We start from the raw sequence: 24,042 nt of genomic DNA, 5'->3' as shown, positions 1-24,042 counted from the left end.
ACTCCCCACCCTTTGCCAGAATCCAGGAGAAGTGCAGAGGAGTATAGACTGGAGAGTCTTTATGCGAGTCACTGGTCTCAAATCATACAGTCCTTAATCTGCAGTACTTAAGGGGCCAATACATCCAAGATCAGGACGATTGACTTCAAGCTGTAGCCAACCAAACAAGGACTAGGTGAGGCAAGAACCATGGGATACATTCCACAGGGTGGGAGTTGCAGAATTCTTCCCTTTGTTCTTTTCTCTCTCATGGAGTCTGAGGTGAGACACAAGTATGAACTCTCACTAACAAAGTATCAATTCAATACCTGCAATGATGAGAAGTGAACGCTGAATACTAAATCTCTCCTTAGGTCAAGTCTTTACCTGTTCAAACAAATGTCTGCCCTTGCAGCTTTTACCCAGATCTATGCAGAAAACCATCTCATTAGTCCCAATGTTCAAATCGCCTAATAACTGCAACCTTCATAGACAAGTAGGACAAAAGCTCTCCCTTTTTCCCATTTACATGGCAGCAATAAACCAACTGTACTTTTTGCAGTTGGTGACACTTTGCACCTCATTATACAATTAAGGTAATGCCAGTCTGAGGTTTGGCTGGTAATTTTTCAGCCACATCAACACAGCATTTAAAATATGTAAATGGCAAAAAAGAACTGGCAGGCTCAGTAGGCACACATGCTTAAGAACTTGGCAAGTTACATCACAGAATGCAATGGTATGGGTATGCAGACCTTCACAAAAAAAAAAAAAAAATTGGAGAAATTGTGACTGATGGAGACAGCCCAAAGGGCCCATCACAAGTCATGGTTGTTGAAATTTATTTTCCCTGTAACTTTTTGCACACCTCACCGTGTTTAACTACCATCAAATCTTCACTAGTCACAGTCAGCATATTCATTCCCTGGCACTGGGGACATTCCCAGTACAGTATGGGGTACGGGGGTGAGAGATGTCCAGAAAGATCATCATTCAGAAGCCATTAAGACTGCTTTTGCCCTAATCAGCATTCCAGTAATGAATCAGTGCAGGAACTACTTACACTCCTCTATATACATGCTCCTTTGCAAACACAAACAAGAGCTACTATTACTGGCTTCTTGGGTAGTCATAGTCCATGTAATCACAGTCCATTATCCTCAATTCCAGCTTCCTGCTTAACATACACACCTCCACTTGCACCTCAGCAGCAGCACTAGCCATTTAGGACCCCCACCAAACATAGGCCATTTTGCTTGCTGCTTACTCTCATCTCCCCTGCCCTGCTCTTCCAGCACCCAAACTGCCCTGCTCTTCCAGCACCCAAACTGCTACTCAAACTCAGATCTTCTGGGTCATAATCAGGGCTCCATCCCTTCTGTATCACACCACAGGGTACTGATGTCAGAGCTAATGCTACCTTTAAAATACACTGGTTTTATGATATTTATGGGGGATGTGGTTTACAACATTTGCGGAATAAAATAGGTGTCACAAGGATAAGGCCCAAAGTGTGGTGATGCAAGTACTCTCAACCACTATCAGTAAAACGGACCTCCTTTTAAGAACAATTTTATATATTTCTCATACTGTTCATTAATTTAATTTCTTATGCCATCTCATCATACTTAGCTACCTTTCTACCCATTTCATTACATAATGCACTCTTCCATATAGTCTTCCATCTACCCTGAACCTGCAGTACTACATATAAACCTATGGGTCTATATTGAATGATCAAACTTTCAAAAGTTTGACTGTCATATGGTCAACACCATACGATCAAATTTTTGTAAGTTCAAACGTTTTAATGAAGATCTCTGTACAGCGCGGAATGGAAGATTTCCCTTTTCTGCACTGTAGTGTGATCTCGGAGTTGGTATACTTAAAGAGCGGGGGGTGTGGGGGGGAGCAGTAGGGCTTGCCCCCTGCTTAAAACATTCAGGTAGGTTATTTGTGTAGTCTATTTTTTTTAATTAGATTTTCAAACTTTTAAAAGTTCGATCATATGGTGTCGACCATATGACACTTGAACTTTTGAAAATTCAATTATCTAATATAGTCCCTAAACCTATTACCTTCAAAGCCAACTCCCTAAAATATTGTTGCAGACTAATGGTGATCAGAGGTATTAGGACCGTATACCAGACAGTCCCACATGCCTTACTGTCTCTGCCAGCTTTCCAGTCACCTCCTACACATTCTCAGTATTAATGAAAACACTAGGCAGGTCACTATAGGTTTATAAATTATTATTAGTCTAACTACCACTAAGACCCCTACAAGCACAGCTGTGCATGCCAAACCATTTGAGCCCCAAGTATCACAGGCGGCAAAGTGGGGGGGGTTGATAATTTTACTAGGGGAGGTAACTAAGGATTTGTGTGTGGGGGGCTGTTAGACTGTCGGTAAGAATAGTATTATTCTGTGTCCATAAGGGACATGGGGGTCATACTGGGGTAAATTTATGATTTCCCATCCAACTGTCAAGCTTTTGTTTGAACAGGGTCAGGGATGAAATCTGTTTTACATGGATGGGGAAAGCTATTCCATAGTGCGGGGATGCTTTGGGACACATGCATCTCCCCAGCACATTCTGCTCATGTCACAAGCGAAGTTTAGTTCCCTGGATAAAGAAGTTATGTACTTACCATAACGTTCCATGTGAGTTGTTCCTCTTGCCTTCATTCTTACTGATGGGTTTGGAGCCGATCCCTCAGCTCCAAGTCGGCCAAATTGCAAAAGCTCGAGGCCGAAACCCTATCCCCAAGTCGGCCAAATTGCAAAGCTCGAGGTCTCCAAACAGCTCGAGGCCAAAACCCTATCCCCAAGTCAGCCAAATTGCAAAGCTCAAGGTCTCCAAACAACTCGAGAGGCCGAAACCCTATCTCATGGTGCTCCTCTACTTCCCTCAGATCTTGCTTGCTGCCAACTAGTAACATACTCTGAGTAACAACACCATACTCATATTTCCAGTAACCGGTGAAAGGAAAAAAAAACTCCTCCAAAAAAAACAAAACAGGAAGAAAGTCAACTCTCGAACATCCAGACACTGGTTGGGGGTAGGAGGGTGGGTTGTAAGAATAAAGGCGAGAGGAACAACTCACACGGAACGTTATGGTAAGTACATATGTGAAGTTGTTCAATCTCGCCTTCATTATTACTGATGGGTAGCATCTCCAGCACCACAATCTAGGGTGGCTCACGGGAGTACCTGCCTAAGGACAGCAGAACCAAAGGAAGCCCTGTCCCTAGAGGTCTTGTCTACTTTGTAATGAGTAATAAAGGTATGTGGCTTTGACCATGCAGCTGCCGCAGAAAGAGAAACCATTGGTAGCCTGGCCAAAAAGGCTGTAGAAGTAGAGACCACTAGTTGAATGAGCTTTAACTTTTTCTAAGGGAATGTGTGCAGACCTATAAACAAAGGACATGCTGTCCAAAAGCCACTTAGATAAGGTAGGTTTGGAAACTGTGGCACCTTTCTTGGAAGCTGAAAATGACAAAAACAGCTGGTCAGATTGTCTGTGGTCTTTTGTCCTGTCTAAACAGAAACAAAGCTGTCTGTGAACCTCAAGCTTGTGAAGCATATACTCCAATTGATTAGTATGATTAGGAAAGAAAACTGGCAATTCAATGGTTTGATTAATGTTAGATTCCGAGCAAACCTTTGGTAGAAAGGAAGGGTTTGTTCTGAGGGAAACACTATCCTTGTGGAATATCAAATATGGATGCCTTACCGATAGGGTCTGTAATTCTGAAACTGCGCGCAGAGGTGATAGCCACTAGGAAAACAGTTTTCCATGAGAAAAATTTCAATTCACAGGAAGATGCCGGATCAAATGGAGGAAGAATCATCTTTGACGGAACAAGATTTAGATTCCATGGAGTAGTAGGGGATCTAACAGGAGGCCTTAAATGTATTGCACCTTTCAGAAAGTACTTCGCCATTGTATGAGACATGATATTGTACCCTAGTTCACCAATATGAAAATTTGATATAGCAGCCAGTTGAACTCTAATAGTTGCTGCTGCGGCCCCTTCATTAAACAGCTTGGTCAAAAATTCCAATATATCAGATACCTAATAAAGGAACGGATCAACGTTGTTTTGCTAGTCCCAGATCGAAAATCTCCTCCATTTACTAAGATAAAGTTTTCTAGTGGAGGACTTATGGGAAGACAGCAGTATATGTTGAGCTTCCGCTGACAAATGTTGGAACCTGGTTATTCTTGGAATTGCACAGCCATGCTGTCAGTTTGATGGACTGTAGAGAAGGGTGAAGAGCTCCTGACGAGCGAGTCAGAAGGTCTGGCACTGGGTCCAGAATCCAGGGCTCTTCTAAAAGATGAGGCTTCAGAAAGGGGAACCAAATCTGACGGGGACAAAAGGTGGCTATTAAGATAACTGTCCTTCTCAGGGCACTGGCTTTCTGCAGAACTTTAGGAATCAGCGAGAAAGGCGGGAAAGCATAAGGAAGACCGGGGGGCCAATCATGTACGAGCACATCCCTCAGGGACTCCCCCACTGGGGGATTAGAGCAAAGTAGTTGCTGCATTTGGTATGTGTGGGAGTTGCAAAGAGATCGCAGCAAGGCCGGCCCCATCTGCAGAAGATCATTTCCGCCATTTCATTCTTAAGGGACCACTCGTGTGGCAACAGAATAGGTATGCTTAGTTTGTCTGCTATCACGCCGTATTTCCCTGGGAAGCGCATTGCTATCTGACTCTGCCCAATACCATACTCTCAGGGCCTCTCGACAAGGGGATAAGATCTGGCCCCTCCTTATTTGTTTATATACCAGACTACTGACATGCTGTCTGACTGGATTGCAATGGTCCCCAGAGGAAGAGAGTCTTGTAAGGACTGCAACGCTAAGAGTACTGCTCTCATCTCTGGGACGTTGATATGCAAGTGAGCCTTGTGTTCTTGCCATATGCCTTGGGCTGTCCGTCCCTGATAATGACCCCCCCCCCCACCCGATCAGGAAGGAGTCCGTGGTCACAGTTGCAACTGGAGTCGGGAGAATAAAGGGATGTCCCATGGTTACCGATTGGGACGTCAGCCACCACTGAAGATCCTTCTTGCATGAGTTGGTTATCCGATCCAGGTGATCCATAGGTAATTCTTGAAAGGGCCACTGTGTGAAAAGTAGCCATTGAAGAATGCCCATGTGTGACCTCGCTAGAGGTATTGCTATAATAGCTGCTGCCATGGTGCCCAATAGTCTGAGAATCTCCAATGCCAGTGCCCTGTGTTTTGGGAGAATGTCCAGAATCTGTTGTCGAAGGATAAGTATTCTTTCCCAAGGAAGTTTTAGGGACATGTTGATGGTGTCCAAGTCTGCTCCTATAAAGACGGTATGCTGCGACGAAGATAAGGCAGATTTTTTTGAATTTACTGTTATCCCCAGTTGAGAGCAGAGGTCTAAGGTAATGTCCCTTGCCTGTATGAGATTATGCCTGGTGGGTGCGGTAAGGAGCCAGTCATCTAAATATGGAAACACCTGGATTCCTTGATGCCTCAAGTGAGCCATAACCACTGCCATACATTTGGTAAACACTGTGGGAGCTGTAGTGAGACCAAAGGGCAGTGCTCAAAACTGGTAATGACTGACCCCCAGCCAAAAGCGCGTATGATCCCTGGATGGCCTGGCCATTTTTATATGGTAGTACGCATCCTGGAGATCTATTCAGCACATCCAATTGTCTTTCCCTAAGAACAGGAGCATTGACTGAAGCGTGACCATCCAGAACTTTGTCTTTTCTACAGATTTGTTGAGTCTGCTGAGATCTAGAATCGGTCTCCAGTCCCCTGTTTTCTTTGGTAATAAAAAGAATCTTGAGTAAGTTCCAGATCCTTTCTGGTCTACCAGGACTGATTGGATGACTTTTTTTTCTAGTAACTTTTGTATCTCTGTTGTTGCTACGTCCCGAAAACTGAGAGGAATATCTGGGATCTTTCTTAAGGGTTCTGGGCATGAGTGAAAGGGGATAATATAACCTCTGCATATTATACTTCGTACCCAGCTGTTTTTTGTGACTTCGAGCCAGGCGCCTAGGTACAAAGACAGACATCCTCAGACTGCCTCCAGAGGTGGACAAGCAGGCCTCATTTCAGGAGCGCTGATCGGGCTTCCCAAGGAACTGATCTCCGTCACCCTGGTTCTGTGGACCCCCTCTACCGCGTGGACCGTGTCTTCCATTATTGCCCCCTCCTCTGCCACTGGAGGGGTTTTCACCTCAGGTGTCCGAAAAGGCTCCCTGGGCTTTGCGGAACCACATTTTCCCACCCCACTGGCCTTTGGGATAAGGTCTAGTAGGTGTGGAAAAACGGATTCCTATGGCAGATAAGAGTCTTTCCGTCTTGTTCACATCTGGTAAGGGTCTCTCTAACTTTAGGTCCAAAAAGTGAGGAACCATCAAACGGGGCATTCACAAAAGATGACTTGAAAGATTCCACAAAAGAACACAAACGCATCCAGGAATGTCTCTGAAGAGCTATTCCTGTACCCGTAGCCCTACTCGTCCCATCAGCTGTGTAAGATATGAGATGCATGGAAGAGTTGACTATGGAATTAAGGGTAGCAAGCTGAGATGTCACCTTATCAGCTACTGTATCAGCTACTGCACCCTGAAGAGCATCTCCAAGCTCTTTTAGGAGATCTCTTTGAAACCTGGTAAAGTGAGTTAGATAGTTCAGCAAACAAAGAGCAAATGTAGAACTGAACATGCGCTTGCCAAATCTGTCCATAATCCTAGACTCTCAATTAGGAGGATGGACAGACGTAGAGGTCTCTGGCATCTCTTTCTTAGTGGCTGCCACAACCACCATGGCATCAACAGGAATAGGTTTAGATAAAAAGGTCTTGTCATGAGGTGCAGAAATATATTTGTTTGGTCTTCTAGGGACAGGTTCCATGGTATCTGGTGACTCCCACGCCCTTCGAGATAAAAGATCCATCAACTCATCGAAGAGAGGAGATACCCAAGAGGTGGAGGGTCAGGACCCAAACGCTTTCAGAAGCACCGATTCATCCTTGGAAGGGATGATGGGCTGCCAAGTCACCCCTCTGCTTCAGGATTTCTAGGATATTCGTGAAGGATATTTCCTCAGAGGGGGACCTTGGGGACTCTTCCAATTCCCCCAAATCGGTGTCAGACATGACAGATTCCTGAGGGGAATCTACATGTTTCCTCTTACATGTCCCTCTTCCTAGGGATCTCCTCAGTGGGAGCTTCTGGGGAGGTCTCAGAAGAGCAGGGTTCCCTGAGGCTCTGGGTCCCTATGCTTACTACGGATATGTGACAGAGAAGACTCCGGTGCTTTATGGGAAGAGATAGTCTGCTCAGAAGTTGTGACTGTCCGGTGGGACAAAACCCTCCTCATGGCATCGAAGGCACCATGGCTCCGATGCGAAGAAGCCCCCAGGTCCGAAGACATCAAGGACTCCTCCTGCACCAAAGCCGCCGGCTTCGATCCCAAGGTGGGAGCAGAGCTCATCCACACCGAAGCCTCGAGGGGAAGAGACAGAACCAAAACATCGGTTCAACTCCCCTCCCGGAACAGACGGGCGATGTCGGCTCCCAATGTCTGCAGCCGGGGCCGAAGACATCAGGGTTGCCGGTGCTGATAGGCCAGACATGGGTGTCGGTGCCGACGGTTCTACATCAACTGATCAGCTCCCTCCGGCTCTGGAGGCTCGACTCGAGTCATTGGAGGAACAGCAAGCAGGGTAGATGAACTGATCGGCTCCGAAGCTGCCAGAGTCGAAGCCAATAAAATTTTACGTAGCGCTGGATTCTGTGATAATCTCCTCACCACACGATCCACATCCAAATCACAGTTTGGAAGCTGGAGAGGAGACCATGGAAGGAGCAGGTGAACCCAGAAGTGGAGACCTTAGGGTTGGAGATACCGGCTCCAAAACTGGGGACCGGCTCCTACCCACTACCTGAACTGTCGGCTCCACTAACTGTGGAGCCATGTCAGATACCTTCTTGAAAGGCCTTTCGGCTCCGAACCAGAGACAGATGAGTAAGAAGAAAGTTTTGGCTTTTCCTGAGGAGCAGAGTCCAAATCCGATTGAAAGGCAGACTTAAGGCCCCTTTCCACTAACTTCCTTTTTCTCTCTGCCAGGATCCTGGTACTACAACCGTGGCACACAGAACATACTTCTTGAAGGTGGACCTCGCCTAAACAATAAACACAGATGGTGTGACCATCTGTGAGAGACATTTTCTGATTACATTTGGGGCATTTCTTGAAGCCCGACTTCACCTTTTCAGACATGTTAATCCAAGTTCCACTAGACAAAGTCAGTAAACAACTGAATAATCACAATCCAATCCAAAATATTATTCAGAACCAAACTTGGCTATTACAATAATCTGTGTTTAAACAAAGTTATTTCTAAAGAAAATAAAGCCTAACTTCGGCTATGAAATAAAGTAATTAAGCCTGACTGGATAAGAAAAGAGGTTACTTAACTATTTCAACGATCTGTGCTATCGATAAAGAAAATAAAGCCCAACTTCGGCTATAAAGTAGAATAATTAAGCCTAACCGGATAAAAAGTAAAGAGGCTAAAGCCTAAACTTGGCTATGGGGGGATAGGGTACAAAGATGCCTAAGCAGACACAAAAAAATGGCCTAACACCAACAAGGGGAATCATTTCCACCAACGTTCTTTGTAAATTCCTCACAAAAACAGGGAAAGTGAAGTAAATACAAGCCTAACTTCCGCTAAGGGGAAAAACGTCTTCTCAATAGAAGATGAAGAAGAAACCAATAAGAAAAAGTTTACTTAACTGACTACAAAAACGACCTGAGCTGAAGGAACACGCTCGATCTGTTGCGGAAGCAAACTAGATCTGAGGGAAGTAGAGGAGCATCATGGGATAGGGTTTCGGCCTCGAGCTGTTTGGAGACCTCGAGCTTTGCAATTTGGTCGGCTCCGAACCCATCAGTAAGAATGAAGGTGAGACTGAACAACTTCACATCTAGTGTTTTTAGTGCTATTTGTTTTGAGCATCTCCAACAGATCAATTACGGCTGGGTCTGACAAAGCTCTGTAAGCAAGGCAAAGATCCCCTCACAGCAGCCTGTAGGACACTGAATACAGATGCAGCCTTTAGGAGAAGTGTATACCAGAGTTTTCATGCCCATATTTTTCCTGGTGAGAAACCTTTGTGGGCGTTCCAAGTCTTGCAAGTGTCTGATTAGATACATGCCAAAGGGGGCGCTGTATTCAATGATGGGTCAGATAAAGGCCAAGTAGGGTAGTACTACAACTTCCTTGGACCTGAATGCCACACTCTTACCTGCAAGCCGAGCAATATAAAAGTATGTTCTTATTATTTTAGTTACATGTTAGTCAAAGGCCAGAGTACTGTCTACATATGTTCCCAGAATCCTTACTACTGGGTCGACTCTTAGGGGCGTTTTATCGAGGAAGTAATTAATCTAGGTTGACAGTTTCCCAAAGGGCATCATAATGCATTTTCTGGCATTGAGTTTTATGCCATGGCGTTGGCACTAGTCATCTGTATGTGTTAAATCCACTTGCAAGATGCTGGTGTCTTGGAGGGAAAATTAGCTCTCAATTTGTAGTCAGCTATGAACTTGGTGAGCCAGAGGCCATGAACGTTAACCTAGACTTCCAAGAAGTAGATGCCAAACAGGAGTGGGCTGAGCAGGGAGCCATGGGGTATTCCGCTGGTGACTCATCTCTTGGTGGAGGTGGTTTCACCGATCCTGACTTCTTCAGTCCTCTCTGTGAGCCAGCCAGTAATCAGCTAGTTATGTAAGGATTTATGCCTAGCACAGACAGCTTGTCAACAATGCCTGAGTGGGGTACTGTATTGCCTTAACCAAGTCATAATACTCAGTATGCAGTGTTGTATCCTAGTCCATTACCTTGGTTACCCCGTCAAAGAAGTTTACCAGGTTAAGCAAGCATGATCTTCCATCAATAAAGACAAATTGGGATGGGTCTAGTGTCTGCAGGTTGACAATGTCCTTGTTTATCATTTCCATGATAATTCGTTCCATGGCTTTGCATATTAGGCTTGTCAGACTGATGGGTCTGTAGTTCCTTGGTCGGTTGTTTGTCCATCCTTGTAGAGTGGAATGAATGCTGCAGTCCTCTATTCACTTGGAACACAGCCCATTTCCAAGAAGGAGTTGAAAAGTGCCTCAAGTGGTCCTGACAGATCATATTTTAGACTATTCAAGAGGCAACTGGGAATACTGTTGGGACCCATGGAAGCAGTCTTTATTGGCTTTAGTGAGTGTTTTCAGCACCTGGTCCTTGCTGAAGGCTGGTGGAAGTACATTGGAGGGGATTTCACCTGGTGGAGCTGGGGTGGGAGGGAGAGGTGAATTCTGAGCTGAAGTTATCAGCCAGAAGGCTTACTATGTCACCCTGATCTGTGAAGGTGGCACCGTTCACCACCAGTTCAGCAAACTGCTGTATGTTATCTCTAAGGTTTCGGACACAGCTGAAGAAGGCCTTGTGACTCATTAGTCTGCAAGGCTATCCAGACCTCTTAGCTGACATTCATGGACTTGGATCTCATAGCTTCTTGTTTAACTGAATAAGACAGCACTTGTTTTTAAGGAAATTGCTCTTCCTGATTTTGGCTATGAATTTTTTTTTTTTTTTAATACACCCTGTTTAGGTGAGGATTCCACCAGTAGGGCTTGTTTTTAGTATTTGTTTGCAGTTTATTTGTTGTAGGTACAGCAGCCTCTATGCATGGACTCTTGTGAATAATTCTGCATAGGTAGCTGTAGTCTTTGGGTTGGGGGGGGCCTTGAAATTTGACCAACTGTCACTTAAATAGGATGTGACAGACCCTTCACCTCCCCCCAAACCCTTCCAAATAATCACTCCATTTATCTACTATTCTTTCCTACACTCATTCAAGATGTACTGTACACCACTGCAACTCAGTAGCTCATGTTCCTTCAGTGTTCATTCTCAGAATCCACATGTCTTTTGCAGTCCCCAATTCTCTGTTCTCCTCTTCTCTCTCCCCAAGTACCTGGATCGACTCTTGACTTACACCATCACCTTTAGCACTCCGCTGCTCTACATTCTATCCTGGACTCTTTATTCTGCTACTTTCAGGTCTTGTCCTTTATACTTAATCACCCATGCCATGGTTATGTCAGACTCCCTGCTCCAGTAATAATGAATCACAATTTCTGCCACAGCACCTCACACATGCCAGTAATAGCAGCATCAATAAATAAACCCCTCCCAAATAATCAACCTCCCGCCGGCATTCTTAGGTTCCTTTCAAATAACTTCTTGGACTGTAAGCCTGAAGAACAAACAAAAGAAAAAAATGAGATACTAAAGAAAGGCCATTAGTCACAAGTAAAGAAGGTGAATAAAATCTGTAAAGTCAAGCTGCGAAGTATATTGACTTTCGGTAACCTATCTTCCTCATAAAATGAGGAATACACCCATCAAATCACTAAATACAAGCAAGTACCTGATTGTCTGGTCGAATGACGCACTGAGAATTTGACTGCTGTCCTTTGAGAAGCTGAGGCAAGTAACACCTTTCATATGAGCACGTTCAAATCGTCTCAGACACTGTCCACTCTGCATCTTCCACACCTACAGAATTACAAAAAAGTGCACCAATAAAATACATTTGCTTCTGATCACATCTGTTTTCAAAGAAACAAAAGTACATTAATTAAAAGGGATGCTAAAGACATAGAAAATTAACAATTGGTTACATGCAGCAGCAGAAGACAGTACTAAACGCAGTTCTGGTGACCCCAATGTGGAAGACACTGGGAGGTGGCTGTAGTTAAAAATTCACTCCTGGGTGGGAGGATACCAAAGGCCAGGAAATACAGGAGTTACAGGGGTAACAGCAAGCTAAATAACAGCTGCTGTGCTGATGTAGCAGGCACAGCACATCTGGCTACCGAAATGGGGGTGGAATTAGCAATTGTCTTGGAAAAGGTAAGTTCCCAGTAAGTCTCAAAGAAAAGAAAGATCCCTCCAAAAGAGTAGTGGGGAGGTTTGAAGGTCAGTAACCTACCAGCATACTACTCTTGTCCCACTGGCTGGTAAAAGGCTGTGTTACCAAATAAGATATTACTTAATAGAAACAGTGACCCCCTTCACACAGGGTGATGTAGGGGGATGAGCCAGACAATAGGAATAAGTAAACCATTAAGGTACTCTGAATAAGGTGCATGACCAAAGGATTTTAGTGGAAGTGGTTTATCTTGGAAGGGGACGCATGCACTCAAAAGGATATAATGACAGGGATCTTGGCTTATCCTGAGACTGGTGATAGAAGTCACTGTTCTTTACTAACTTTAACAGTGGAATGCAGGGCACTGGAGTCTACTGCACACACATCATAAAGCTAGACATTTGTCATACTCTTGTAGTGTTAGACTCTGGTTTGTTAAATGAAACTTGGCAGAAAATGCAATGGAGAGACAAACAGTGTAAAAACATTAAATTTCATTTGCAATAACAATGAAAGGAATGACATTAGCAAATTTGTCAATTAAATGAATAGAAAGCATACTCAAACAGCAGTGGGGACTAATTCTGACAAATTACAAAGCATAGCGGAGGGCTTTTTGATTGTCTCATAAAATTCTAATAATCTGCTCATAAAAATAAACAAAATAAAATAAAAGTACTGCAAATAGCCAACACTGCGATCACTGGCATATAATGGAAAAACATCTAGACCAACTGGTTGCAGTCTAGCACAAATAAGAGAAATGACAGAAGAACTGCAGTACAGTCATACTTTTCAACATGCAGACATCTAAAACAGGTAAAAAGGTTCATGAAACACTGGTACATCCAGCCAAATATCTGGACACCTAATTAGTATAAATATGCATACCAAGTAACACAAAGTACAGCTGTGTACACTTACCATAAATGTAGATGTCCGAGTGTATTCACTGTTGCAGTCCTGACTTGGGGGAATTTCCCGCCGTGAAACCCTTCGGTTGGACCAACTACCACAGAAAAAAGTCTTTCTGCCTCCCTGGCTGGCAGACACCCTGACCAACGTCAGTATGCTCGGGTATAAAGGGAGGCAGCTTGCGTCATGATTTCAGTATCTCCTTGCCCTCTACCAGGAGAAGCCCTCAGTGGACAGCAGGGAATTAAGCAAAAGGACCCTTACAGCAGGGGAGTCAAGGGGGGTCCCTTGGCTGGATTACTTGATTACTAGTAGGCTACATAGTAGGCTAAGGGGATGGGAGGGAAAGAAGACTGCAACAGTGCATACACTCAAAAAGCTACATTTACGGCAAGTGTACACAACTGTACTATGTTCTTCGTGTTTAACTGTTGCAGTCCTGACTTGTGGGAAGACTCCCAAAGCTGAACTGAGGAGGGAAGGAAATTAAGGAGAGGAGAGGATGTCCTGCAGGGGTTGAACTGGCAAATCTTGCTGTAAACTTAGAAAAGGCTGCCAAGTGGTCATGTTTTGTGAAGGTATGCCCAGATGACCAGGTGGCTGCTTCGAAGATGCCCTTAGCAGGGACTCCCTTTAGAAAGGCAGCAGAGGTAACTATGGTCTTTGTTGTGTGTGACCTAATCATTTCAGGGTTTTTTTTTTTTGCCATGACGGCTCTAACAGAAACAGAAGCAGAGATCCATTTAGAGAGACTGTTTAGAAGCTGGCTTCCCCTCACAGCAGGGACAAAGGTAATAAAAAGCTGGTCAGATTTTCTCAAGTCTTTTGTCCTTTCCAGATAAAGGCAGAGCTGCCTGTGCACATCCAAAGAATGAAGTATTCTTTCTCTTTTGTTCTGTCGGATGGGAAAGAATGTAGGCAAATGAATGGCTTGATTTAGAGAAGCATCAGTGACCACTTCGGCATGAATGAGGGATTAGTTCTGAGGGAAAACCTGTCTTTGAAAGATAATAAAATGGTTCCACTGCCATAAGGGCCTGTAACTCAGAAACCCTCCTGACAGCCGGCAGCGCCTGCAATTCAGAAACCCTTCTGGCTGAGCTGACAGCCAGTAGGAGATCTGTTTTCCAAGTAAGAAACTTCAGAGGAGCAAATTCTGCAGATTTGAAAGGAGGCAAAATCAGCTTTTCTAGAACAAAGCTGAGGTTCCATGGAGGAGAAGGTTTTCCTCCCGAGAGGTCTAATGTGAATGACTCCCCTAAGAACTGGTCTTAACAGGGGATGGAAAAAGACTTGAGGAAGAGTAGGAAATGTGGGCCGAAATAGCAGACAAATGAATTTTAATGGTGGAGTAGGAAAGGCCTTTATCTACCAGACTAGCCAGGTTTTCTAGGATGGTAGGCATATCTGCTGCATTGGAATCGGGGTGCTGCTTCTGGCATCAAATAGAGAATCTTTCCCTTTGGCTGACTATGATTTTCTAGTGCTAAGCCTTCTAGATTCTTTAAGGATGTCCTGCACTTGCTTACTTTGGGTAATGTAGCAGATGGGTGTTGCATAATTATCAAAGCCAAAAGGCTGAGTTGTCTGACGGTTGGGTTGCACAATTCTTTCCCTGTTTTGAGTGTGAAGGTCTACTCTGAGGTAACAGGCATGGGCACTGATAGGTGAGCTCAGGGAGGGGAGGATACCAGTGTTGTCTAGGCCAGTCTGGTGGTATCAGTATTGCCCTTGGGCCCTCTTCCATCTTTAGACGCAATCGAGGTAGAAGAGGTAAGGGTAGAATGCATAAATGAAGAGGGTAAATCCATAAAAAGGAGAAGATTTCTGTTTGATCCCTGCACAGAATTTTTTCATGTGAGCATTTTCTTTGTTGGCGAAGAAGTCAACCTGTGGGACTCCATCTATGAGTCATGCTGAGAAAAACTTCCCAATGCAGATGCCATTCATGGGGTCCATCAAGTTTCTGCTGAGGTGATCTGCTAGAGCAGTTTGAGTTCCTGGAAGGTATTGTGCCATGAGATGCAGCCCCAGAGAGTGTGCAGTTTTCCCAGACTTGCATCGCTAGGTGGCACAGGGGATAAGTGTGTGCCTCCCTGCCTGTTTATGTACCACATGTCTGTGGCATTGTCTGTTTTTACTAACAGTACCCCTGGTTCCAATTTTTCTTTGAAGGCTATCAGGTTATAAGTTTTTTCCAATTCATGTGTCTTTCCTTGAAATGAGCCTCCCAATTCCCCTGCATCTGGAGGTGCTGAAAGTGAGATCCCCAAGCTGTCTCTGAAGCATCCGTGGTGAGGGTTTGGCCCTGGGAAGTGAAACGGAAGGGAAGGCCCTGATTTTGGGTACAAGCATGTATCCAACAAGCAAACTCTTGTTGGAGACAAGGGATCAGCTATATGTCGGTCTCTAGAGATTGAGAGCTCTGGCACCATACATTCTTGAGGTACCAATGAAGCTTCTTCACGTGTAGCCTGGCCAGGAGAACCATTAGGATACATGATGCCATATATCCCAGTGCTTGGAGAAACTCTCTGGACAACAAGTAATGTTTTTGATGGATTTTTTTGGAAGTAGTTTGTCAAAACGGAGACTTTGTCAGGAGGAAGAAAGGCCTTTTGAAGTGAAGAGCCCAGGAGTGCCCGAGATCTTGCATAAACTTCAGGTCCTTGAGGAGTTTTGACAGGACTGTGGCCTGTATCAGGCAATCGTCCAGGTAAGGGTATAGTTGGACCCCCCCCCCCACCCCGGTCCTGCAGAAAGCAATTGCAGGTGCTAGACACTTCATGAAAACCCAAAAGGCAGTACTGAAAACTGACAGTGACTGGAGCCTGCCCTGAAACGAAGAAAGCTTCCATGAGACTTTTGAATTGGAACTTGCAGACAGACATCTTTTAGGTTTATTGAAACCATGAAGGCCTGAGGGGTTATCATGGGTAATAGCTTGTGATAAGTGAACATTATGAACTCTGGAACCACAAGAAACTGATTGAGCTTGGACAGGCCCAAGATATGGTACAAAGAGCCTTCCTTTCTGCGAACCAGGAATAGCCTAAAGTAGAATCCCTTGCATTTTTAAGCTTCTGGAACTGGTTCCACAGCTCCCTGTGAGCACAAGATCTGAATCTGGGCAAGGGCCTCTGACTTTTTGATTTTGTGGAACATCTGGATAGCCGGAGTATTTTAAAGGCTCTTTGAAAGTGAGTTTGTAACCATTTGAAATAATGTCTAAAACCCATATGGGCTCAGTTTTATTTGAAGAGTGACAGCCTTCCTCCTAGTCTTGGGGTGGGGGAAGCAGTGTGGACGAGTCATAGCTGCTCTCTGACAGGGACATGGGACCTAAAACTCCCTTGCCTGGAAGCCTCAGAGGTTCACTGTCTGTTTCTTTGCAGCTGTTGCCGCTGCCAATGGGCTCTATCCCACTGTGGTTTCTTCCGTCTACCCCAAGGCTGGGAGAGATATAACCAGTGTTTAGCTAGAAAGTTCTACTAAACCTAGGAGGCTGCAGTTGGAGGAAGTCCTTCACAGTCTGCATAGACTTCGCTTTGTCCTCCATCTTTCTGAGAACTGCCTATGCTTTAGTGTCAAAGAGAAAATCCTTGCCCAGGGGAGCATCCAGGAGGTTTGACTTAACATGGTCAGGAAGAGATTGTTCCCCAAGCCATGCATGCCTTCTAATAACTGAGCCAGTGGAAGCTGCCCTGCAAGAAGCTTCCATGGCATCATAACCACAGTGCAATGACCGTTTAGCTACCTATGAATTGGTGTGACAGATCTAAGAGCTCTTCGGAAATGTTTTTATCTTCTAGGGAGGTGACCTTCTGTTTGAGCTGATCTAAAATGGTTTGCTGATACTTGATCGTATGAAATAGACAATTGAGGGCTCTCATTGTAAGGGTGGCAGATGTATATAAAACTTTTTCCCCCAAACCTATCAAGGGCCCTATCTGTCTGTAGGCAAATGGCTTCTGGATGAGCTGGCTCTAGCCCCTTTGGGCCCCAGGGTGACCATCTCAGGGTCAGCAGAGGGATTTTTAGAAAGGTATTTGTGGGAGTCCTATACCATATAAAACCTGTCTGGTTTACGTGGGGCAGGGGGAAGGGAATCAAGATTCAAGGCGAAATCCTGGAAAACATCCTCCACTACCTCTAAAATGGAAGAAACAGCCTGTGGTTTGTGTTCAGGAACTCCCTAACTCTCTTTTTGGACTGGGGATATTCCTGTCTCCCCTATTGAAAGTGTTGTCTCATAGCATGGAGGATCTCCCTAAAGGTGAAAGCTTCTGGTGGTTAGGCAGAGGGAAGGTTCTCAAGGAAACTTGGTTTAGGCCTGCGGAGAGCACCCCTGCCTTACCAGGCTATACCTCATTCCACACTTTCTGACCTCAAAATGAGGTCAGAAAGACTAAGGGTGGTGGAGGTCTCTACCTTCATAAAGGACAGCACACCTCCAGAATGGTTTACCAGCATGACACACTGGAATAAATCCAGGTGCAATTGACATTTGGCAAGACATCCATCCAAATTATAGCCAGCTATAGACCCCCCCTCCATGACTCAGGACACCCACTCCTCCTACCTGGACCTACTTGACTCCATCAAGGTAGCCCCCAACACCCTGATCCTTTGTGACTTTAGCTACCCCACCATAGACTGTGTCAACTATTCTTGCACTAATGCACTCACCATTCTAAAGCACTAGACCAGCTGGTCTCAACCCCCACAAGCGGAGATAACATACTGGACTTGGCTCTCACTAACATGGGCAACCGCAGCACCACTCCCATAGTATATTCTTCTCTAGTGAGATCAGAACATCTGTCTCATTCGAAGTTTCTATCCTACCCAACCCCTCCCCAGCCATAACCAGGCTAAAAAAACTTCTCAAAAGCTGACTACAACCTCCTAAGGGAGGGTATCAGCAGCTTCACACCACCTCCCCCCTCAGAGGATGCAGACAACTATGCTAAACAGTAAACCAGTGCAGTATACAAGTACCTGTAGAACTGCATGGACTCAGCCATACCCAACAGAACTAAAACCTGCTGCTCAAGGAAACACAAACCTGTCTGGTGGACATCCTCTACCAACAGGCTTTACAACAAAAGGAAGAAACTATTGTCCAAGGGTAAAAAGGAGCAAACTGGAAAAACTTCCTCCTCCGCCTTAACAAGCAAATTAGATCACTAGTGAAAACTTCCAAAGCCAATTATGAGTTGAAACTAGCCTCTGAAACAAAGGGAAACCACAAGTCTTGCTTCAGTTATGTTAGGAACCTCGATGGCAAAGCCCAAGTTTGTTCCAAATTAGTACTTAATGGTACCACTTACACTGATCCTGCTAACTTAGCCAACCTGCTAGCTGATAGGTTCAGTGCAAACTTCACCCCCTTATTGCCCCCAAAGGTCCAGTTGACATCCTGATATTTGTCCCACACCTCACATCTCCATAGATCAAGTGTTAAAGACTCTATCCAAGGCAAAAAACACAGCTTCCATGGGACCTGTCCCAGGCTGTATTCTGCACCATCTTCAGCAAGAACTAGTTTTGCCACTGAGCACCCTATTCAACTACAGCCTAATTACAGACTTCATTCCAGCAGAGTTGAGAACCGCCATTGTCATCCCCTTGCACAAAGGAGGTGCCATTACTAACACCGAGAAACTATCGCCCCATTAGCTTGACAACTCTGATCTATAAAGCCATGCAGCGTATTATTATAAATCTCATAAACAAGGACACAGGCAATCTCCAAGCACTTGACCCCACCCAATTCGGATTCATCAGGGGCAGATCCTGCCTATTGAACCTAGTTGACTTCTTTGAAACAGTCACCAAGGCCCTGGATGAGAGAAAGTCAGTACATACAGCTTACCTTGACCTGGCCAAGGCCTTTGACACAATCTCCCACTCAGGCATCATCGAAAAGCTAACACAACTTGGTGTTAATCCCCATCTCATCAGATGGGTGGCCAACTGGATAGGACCCAAAAGGTCAAAATAGGCGCCACCACCTCGGACAGCAGACCTGTCACTAGTGGTGTTCCAAGGATCTGTCCTGAGACCCCTACTGTTTTGCATCTACTTATCAGAGGTCCAGGCAAAGAAAGGGCCTGTAGCTGACCAAGTTTACGGGTGACTAAGTTGGGTGCCGTAACTGACTCCACAAATGATGTTAACATAGTGCAAGAGTGTCTCACAGCTACAAATAACTGGTGCCAAAGTCATGGGCTCAAGCTAAACGCAAAAAAGTGAATTATGATACCATTCTGCAAAAACATGGCCCCTACTCATTACCACATCAATGGCAACCCCCTAAGCACACATCCTTTGGTTAGAGACCTGGGTACGTGGGTTGAAAACAATCTCACATTCGACCATCATGTGGTGGCAGTGGTCAAAAAAGTCTTACTTGGTTTATCTCATAAGTAAAGTGATTGCATCCAGAAAAAAGGTGGTTATAACCTCTCTGTACTCCTCCCTCATTAGACCTAAAATTGAGTACAACGCCCCATTTGGTATGTACCTCTGCAGACACCAGCACCAACTGGAAAGGCCACAGACATTCCTCACAAAGAGAATCCATGGCCTCCAACACCTGTCCTATGTGGACAGGCTCAAATCACTATCATTCTACTTGGTATCATACAAATTGCTCAGAGGTGATATATGTCTTGCCCACAAGGCAATACAGGACCCTGCCCTACTAGAGATGCTCCACATCTGCAAGACTAACTCCTCGCACATTACTCACTCGATATGCCTAAATATAATACGAGACATCAACAAAACCTGCTAGAGAGACAGGTTCGTCTCCCAGAGGCTGCCCCATCTCTGGAATAGACTTCCTATGCATGTCAGAGCACTTCATTAACCCTCTTCAAGCTCAACATTGATGAATGGATGGGAAACCACAAATTTGTCCCAGGGGTTCCACCTTTGTCCCTCATTGACAGGGGCGAAAGGTGCTGACTGAGGTTTCTTTTTTGGGGATAAACTCATGGCTAGGTTTGTAAGGGCCCCAAGGCGATTAGCCTAGTAACCTCCTCTGAATCAGACTCTGTATAGGAGGGGCCTTCTTCAGACAAAGACTCCTCTATGCCTGAATCTTCATCTGAATGAAAAGGAGCTGGGAAAGCTTCAGAAGGAGCATCCCTCCTCCTTTTTCCTGGTCAGACATTCCCGATGGCCTGTCTTGACCTAACAATAGAAATCAGGCCTCAGCTAAGCTAATCAAATTGTTAGGATCCCTGTAAAAGGGAGCCAGTAGGCCTAGGCAAAGGCTCTCCCACAGTACCTCTCTTTGGGGTGATTTTAGACTTAGGCCTACGTGCACCCAACAACCTGGCACTCTGGAAGGGTGAAAAAGCACCAGTGTAGGCCAATGCCTTGGTGGAACATCACTAGCAGAATAACGCTCTTCGGAAGCAGAGGCCTGCTGAGCAACTCGGACCTGACCAATGAGCCATATGCAAGGGCTTGTGTAGAAGTGATGGGACTGACGGCATGTCTGACTCCAGCTGGGTCTAGACATAGGCCTGCATCACAATTTCAGACACAGAAGCAGGCTGCAAAAGCGCCTCGTCTTTTTCAACAATCACAGACCTAGAGGCAGATGGCAAAAGGTGGTCATCCGAAGACCTAAGCTTTTGTTTCTTTTTCGCCTAGGTTGCTCAATATCAGAATGACTGACGGATACCATCAAACGCGAGCAAGAAGATTCTTGACTCAGGAATCTTGCTAAAAATTCAGCTCTACGTCTAATAGTCCTTGCATTCAAAGGAGCAAAAAAACGGCAACTAATGACGTTGTGGTCTGGGCCAAAAACAGGTGACACAAAGTGAGAAAGTCTGTGTGGGATTTGCTTACCATGGCAGAGACAATTATTTACTTTAACATGAGTTAAAGGAAAAGAAAGGAGTTCTCCAACAGGGTACTTATCTTTTCGACAAAAACTTCGCTTTGGTGCAGACCAACTGATGCACAAACACTGCCTCAGGCTCTGAGGGCAAGAAAAGACTGAAATCAAGAAGCAGGCTGGCTCCCTTTAAACCTGAGCATACTGATGTCGGTCATAGTGTCTGTCAGCCTGACAGGCAGAAAGTTTTCTCTGGCAGTCATTCCAGCCGAGGACTTTCACAGCAGGAAATCCCACAAATCACAGTGAAACACAAAGAACATCTCCTTTGATTTACAGTTATATTATGGGATTATTCGCAGAAATACAAGATAAAATGGCAAAGACACAAGCAAATTATCACATCTTCACTATGAGAAGACAATACTGCAGAGGATTTTCTGTAAGCAGACAGTAGCAGTAGTAGTACACAAGGGACTATCACTAGTGACTACTAAAAACCTATTTACAGTTAAAATTACCAAATCCACTCTCAAACTATGGCATAGTAAAAGAGATTTGATAACACAGTGTAATGTACTAATAAAATGGAAAAGCAGCATCCTTCCCCCTTCATGGTCTTCCAGCTGTATGGGTTCCATGTTATGTTTTAAATGGACACTGAAAACAAATGGCAATGGTGACAGTGACATACTAAGAGTTAAAAATCTAATGGAATGCAAAAAGGGGTTGCTCCACATTTACCAGAAAAAACCTAATTAACAAAAGGAGTTATGTACTCACCATACGTTCCATCTGTGTTGTCAATCTTCATTTATTCCTTGACATATGAAGACTGACATCAGATCTGTAAGTTTGACAGTTACAAGCAGTACAAAACCATCTTTCCATTTTAATATGTGGGGATATTTTTGGGATCATGCAGCCCACTTTCTGCAGCTGAGATCCAATTTGCATGCACATGTCCAGCAAAAAAAAAAAAAAAAAAAAAAGGCCCGCTGTGCTCATAGATGATATCTTCTATATGTGATGTCCTGGATTTTGTTTATTAGGTAGCTACAGCCCAATGAAACTTAACTTTTGGCAGAAAAATCCTGCAGAATATTTATTTAATTATGTCTTGCTGCTACTACAGAGATCAAATGAAAAACTGTGAATACATGTCAGGAACTTGAAAAAATGATTAGTTCTGTACTTTGGGATGGCACCTGAGAAATAAGTGATACAAGTCCTGGATTGTCTTTTGATATACTGAAAACAATTAATAAATTTAGCTACATTACCTCATACAAGTGTGAGAAGCACAAAGCAAAGCAGATGCCCTAGTGATTTATATCTCTCAGTTTTTGCACACAGCAAAGAAGTCAAAGGCTAGCTGCATTCTCTTTACATGCTCAGTACCATCACTGCAGTGGTACAGCAACATACATCAGTTAAATAAAAAAAAAAATAGGGATAATACACTGACCATTTCTTGTAGGGGGGGTCAAAGTCTACGTACCTGTAGTCTGCAAGAAATTCAGGCACCCTGCTTTTTAAGAGGAAAAAATACTTTCTAACTTCAAAATATTGCACAACTCATGTTATACTACATCTAAAGTTTTACAGCAGTGAGTCTATGTTGATAAAACAGAAAATAAGTTATGTACTCATCATAATGTTCCATCTGTGTTGTCCATTTTCATTCTTCCTCAACTGTCGGGTTTGGATCAGACTAGCCCATGTGTTCCAGCTCATGGAACGCTGAAACTATCGAGCACTTCCCTTACTCATAATGCCCTAGTCACCCAACATATCTCAGATCCTGTTAGCTTGCCCCTTAAGCCTGTAAGCATTAGGAAATGATAAAACAGAATCTGGAACTCAAAGGAACAGTAGTTCCCCTCCAGCATATTTGGATCCTCCCAAAGTCAAACGTGGAGGGGGACGGAGGGAGGGGAGTTGAAGAATGAAAATGGGCAACATAGATGGAACATTATGGTGAGTACATAACTTATTTAACTGATGTTATTTCTATTCACTCCTCAAGTATTGGGGACAGAGTCCCCAGCTACCTATATCCCAGGAGGACTCTAAGGAAGGATACCCCTGAGCACTGCTGAGCCATAGGCTGCTGTTCCCCTAAAGACCAGATCCAATTTGTAGTGAGCAATAATTGTATAAGGATTAGCCTGAGCTGTGGCTGCAGAAATATCATCCAATGAATACCTGGATAAGAATGCTAAAGAAGTTGCCATAGACTTGGTGGAATAAGCTTTTGGTGGTTTTGTACAAACAAGCTCATTTTTTGTAAGCAAAGGTAATACAATCAGTTAACCATTTGGTTAAAGACACTTTAGAAACCTGTTTGCCTAGATTCTGAAGAGAGAAATAATTTTTCTGGATCCTCATATTTTTGGTTCTATGTAGACAAAACCGTAATTGTCTATGAACATCCAAAAGGTGTAACATATACTCTCCTTTATTTGACAAATTTGAAAAAAAAGACTAGAAGGTTAACAGTGACTGCTACTGGATTCTGACACCACCTTAGAAAGGAAGGAAGGATTGCTCTATAATGATACCCCATCCTTGTGAAAAATCAAATAAGGAGGTTTGGATGACAGGGCCTGTAATTCTGACACTCTTCTAGCACAAGTAATGGACACTAAAAAGATACTTTTCCAGGTCAAGAATTTCAGATCCCACTTACCTGATGGTTCAAATGGGGATTGTGTTAAAGACTGTAAAACAATGTTCAAATCCCAAGAAGTAGGATCTTTTAATGGAGGTCTAAGAAGAAAAGTTCCCCTTAGAAAGGGTTTGCAAAGTTTGGAGGATGCTAAAGATTACTTACTTACTCCTATAGGAAAGTTGGAAATGGCAGCTAGTTGTACTTTCACAGTAGAAGAGCTGGCACCTTCACTGAAAATTGTAGCTAAAAATTCAAGAACTTCAGTAACCGGTGCTGAAAAGATATCTAGATCCTTTTGTTGCGCCCAAAAACAAATCTTTTCCATTTACTTCTGTAAAGTTTCCTAGTGGAAGCTCTGTGGGATGATACGACAATGTGTGAAGGACTGGGGAGGAGAGCCTGGACTGTCTAGCAATCAACAGAACTGGAGAAACCATACTGTCAGTTTTAGGCCTGGAAAGTCTGGATCTATTACATCTGTCAGGTGAGACAATAGGTCTGCAGTTGGATCTAGAATCCATCTAGGACAAAGATGTGGCTAAAGAAAAGGAAACCAAATCTGACAAGGCCAGTAAGGAACAATGAGGATAACTATGCTCTTCAATCAA

The 24,042-nt window shown here is 44.2% G+C and overlaps 1 protein-coding gene across 1 annotated transcript in view; it reads right to left on the bottom strand.

Moving 5' to 3' along the window:
• Positions 1 to 24,042, bottom strand: part of LOC122792770 (WD40 repeat-containing protein SMU1-like) — a 445,652-nt gene that overhangs the window by 251,661 nt on the left and 169,949 nt on the right. Inside the window, exon 5 of the mRNA XM_044060342.1 lies at positions 11,481 to 11,608. Within this exon, the coding sequence (XP_043916277.1) occupies positions 11,481 to 11,608 (128 nt within the window). The remainder of the gene's footprint in view (positions 1 to 11,480; positions 11,609 to 24,042) is intronic.

Source organism: Protopterus annectens, chromosome 2.part0 (assembly GCF_019279795.1).
Source record: "Protopterus annectens isolate FY-2018-M chromosome 2.part0, PAN1.0, whole genome shotgun sequence".
NCBI classification, from domain to species: domain Eukaryota; kingdom Metazoa; phylum Chordata; order Ceratodontiformes; family Protopteridae; genus Protopterus; species Protopterus annectens.
This window is presented reverse-complemented; position numbering and strand designations above follow the sequence as displayed.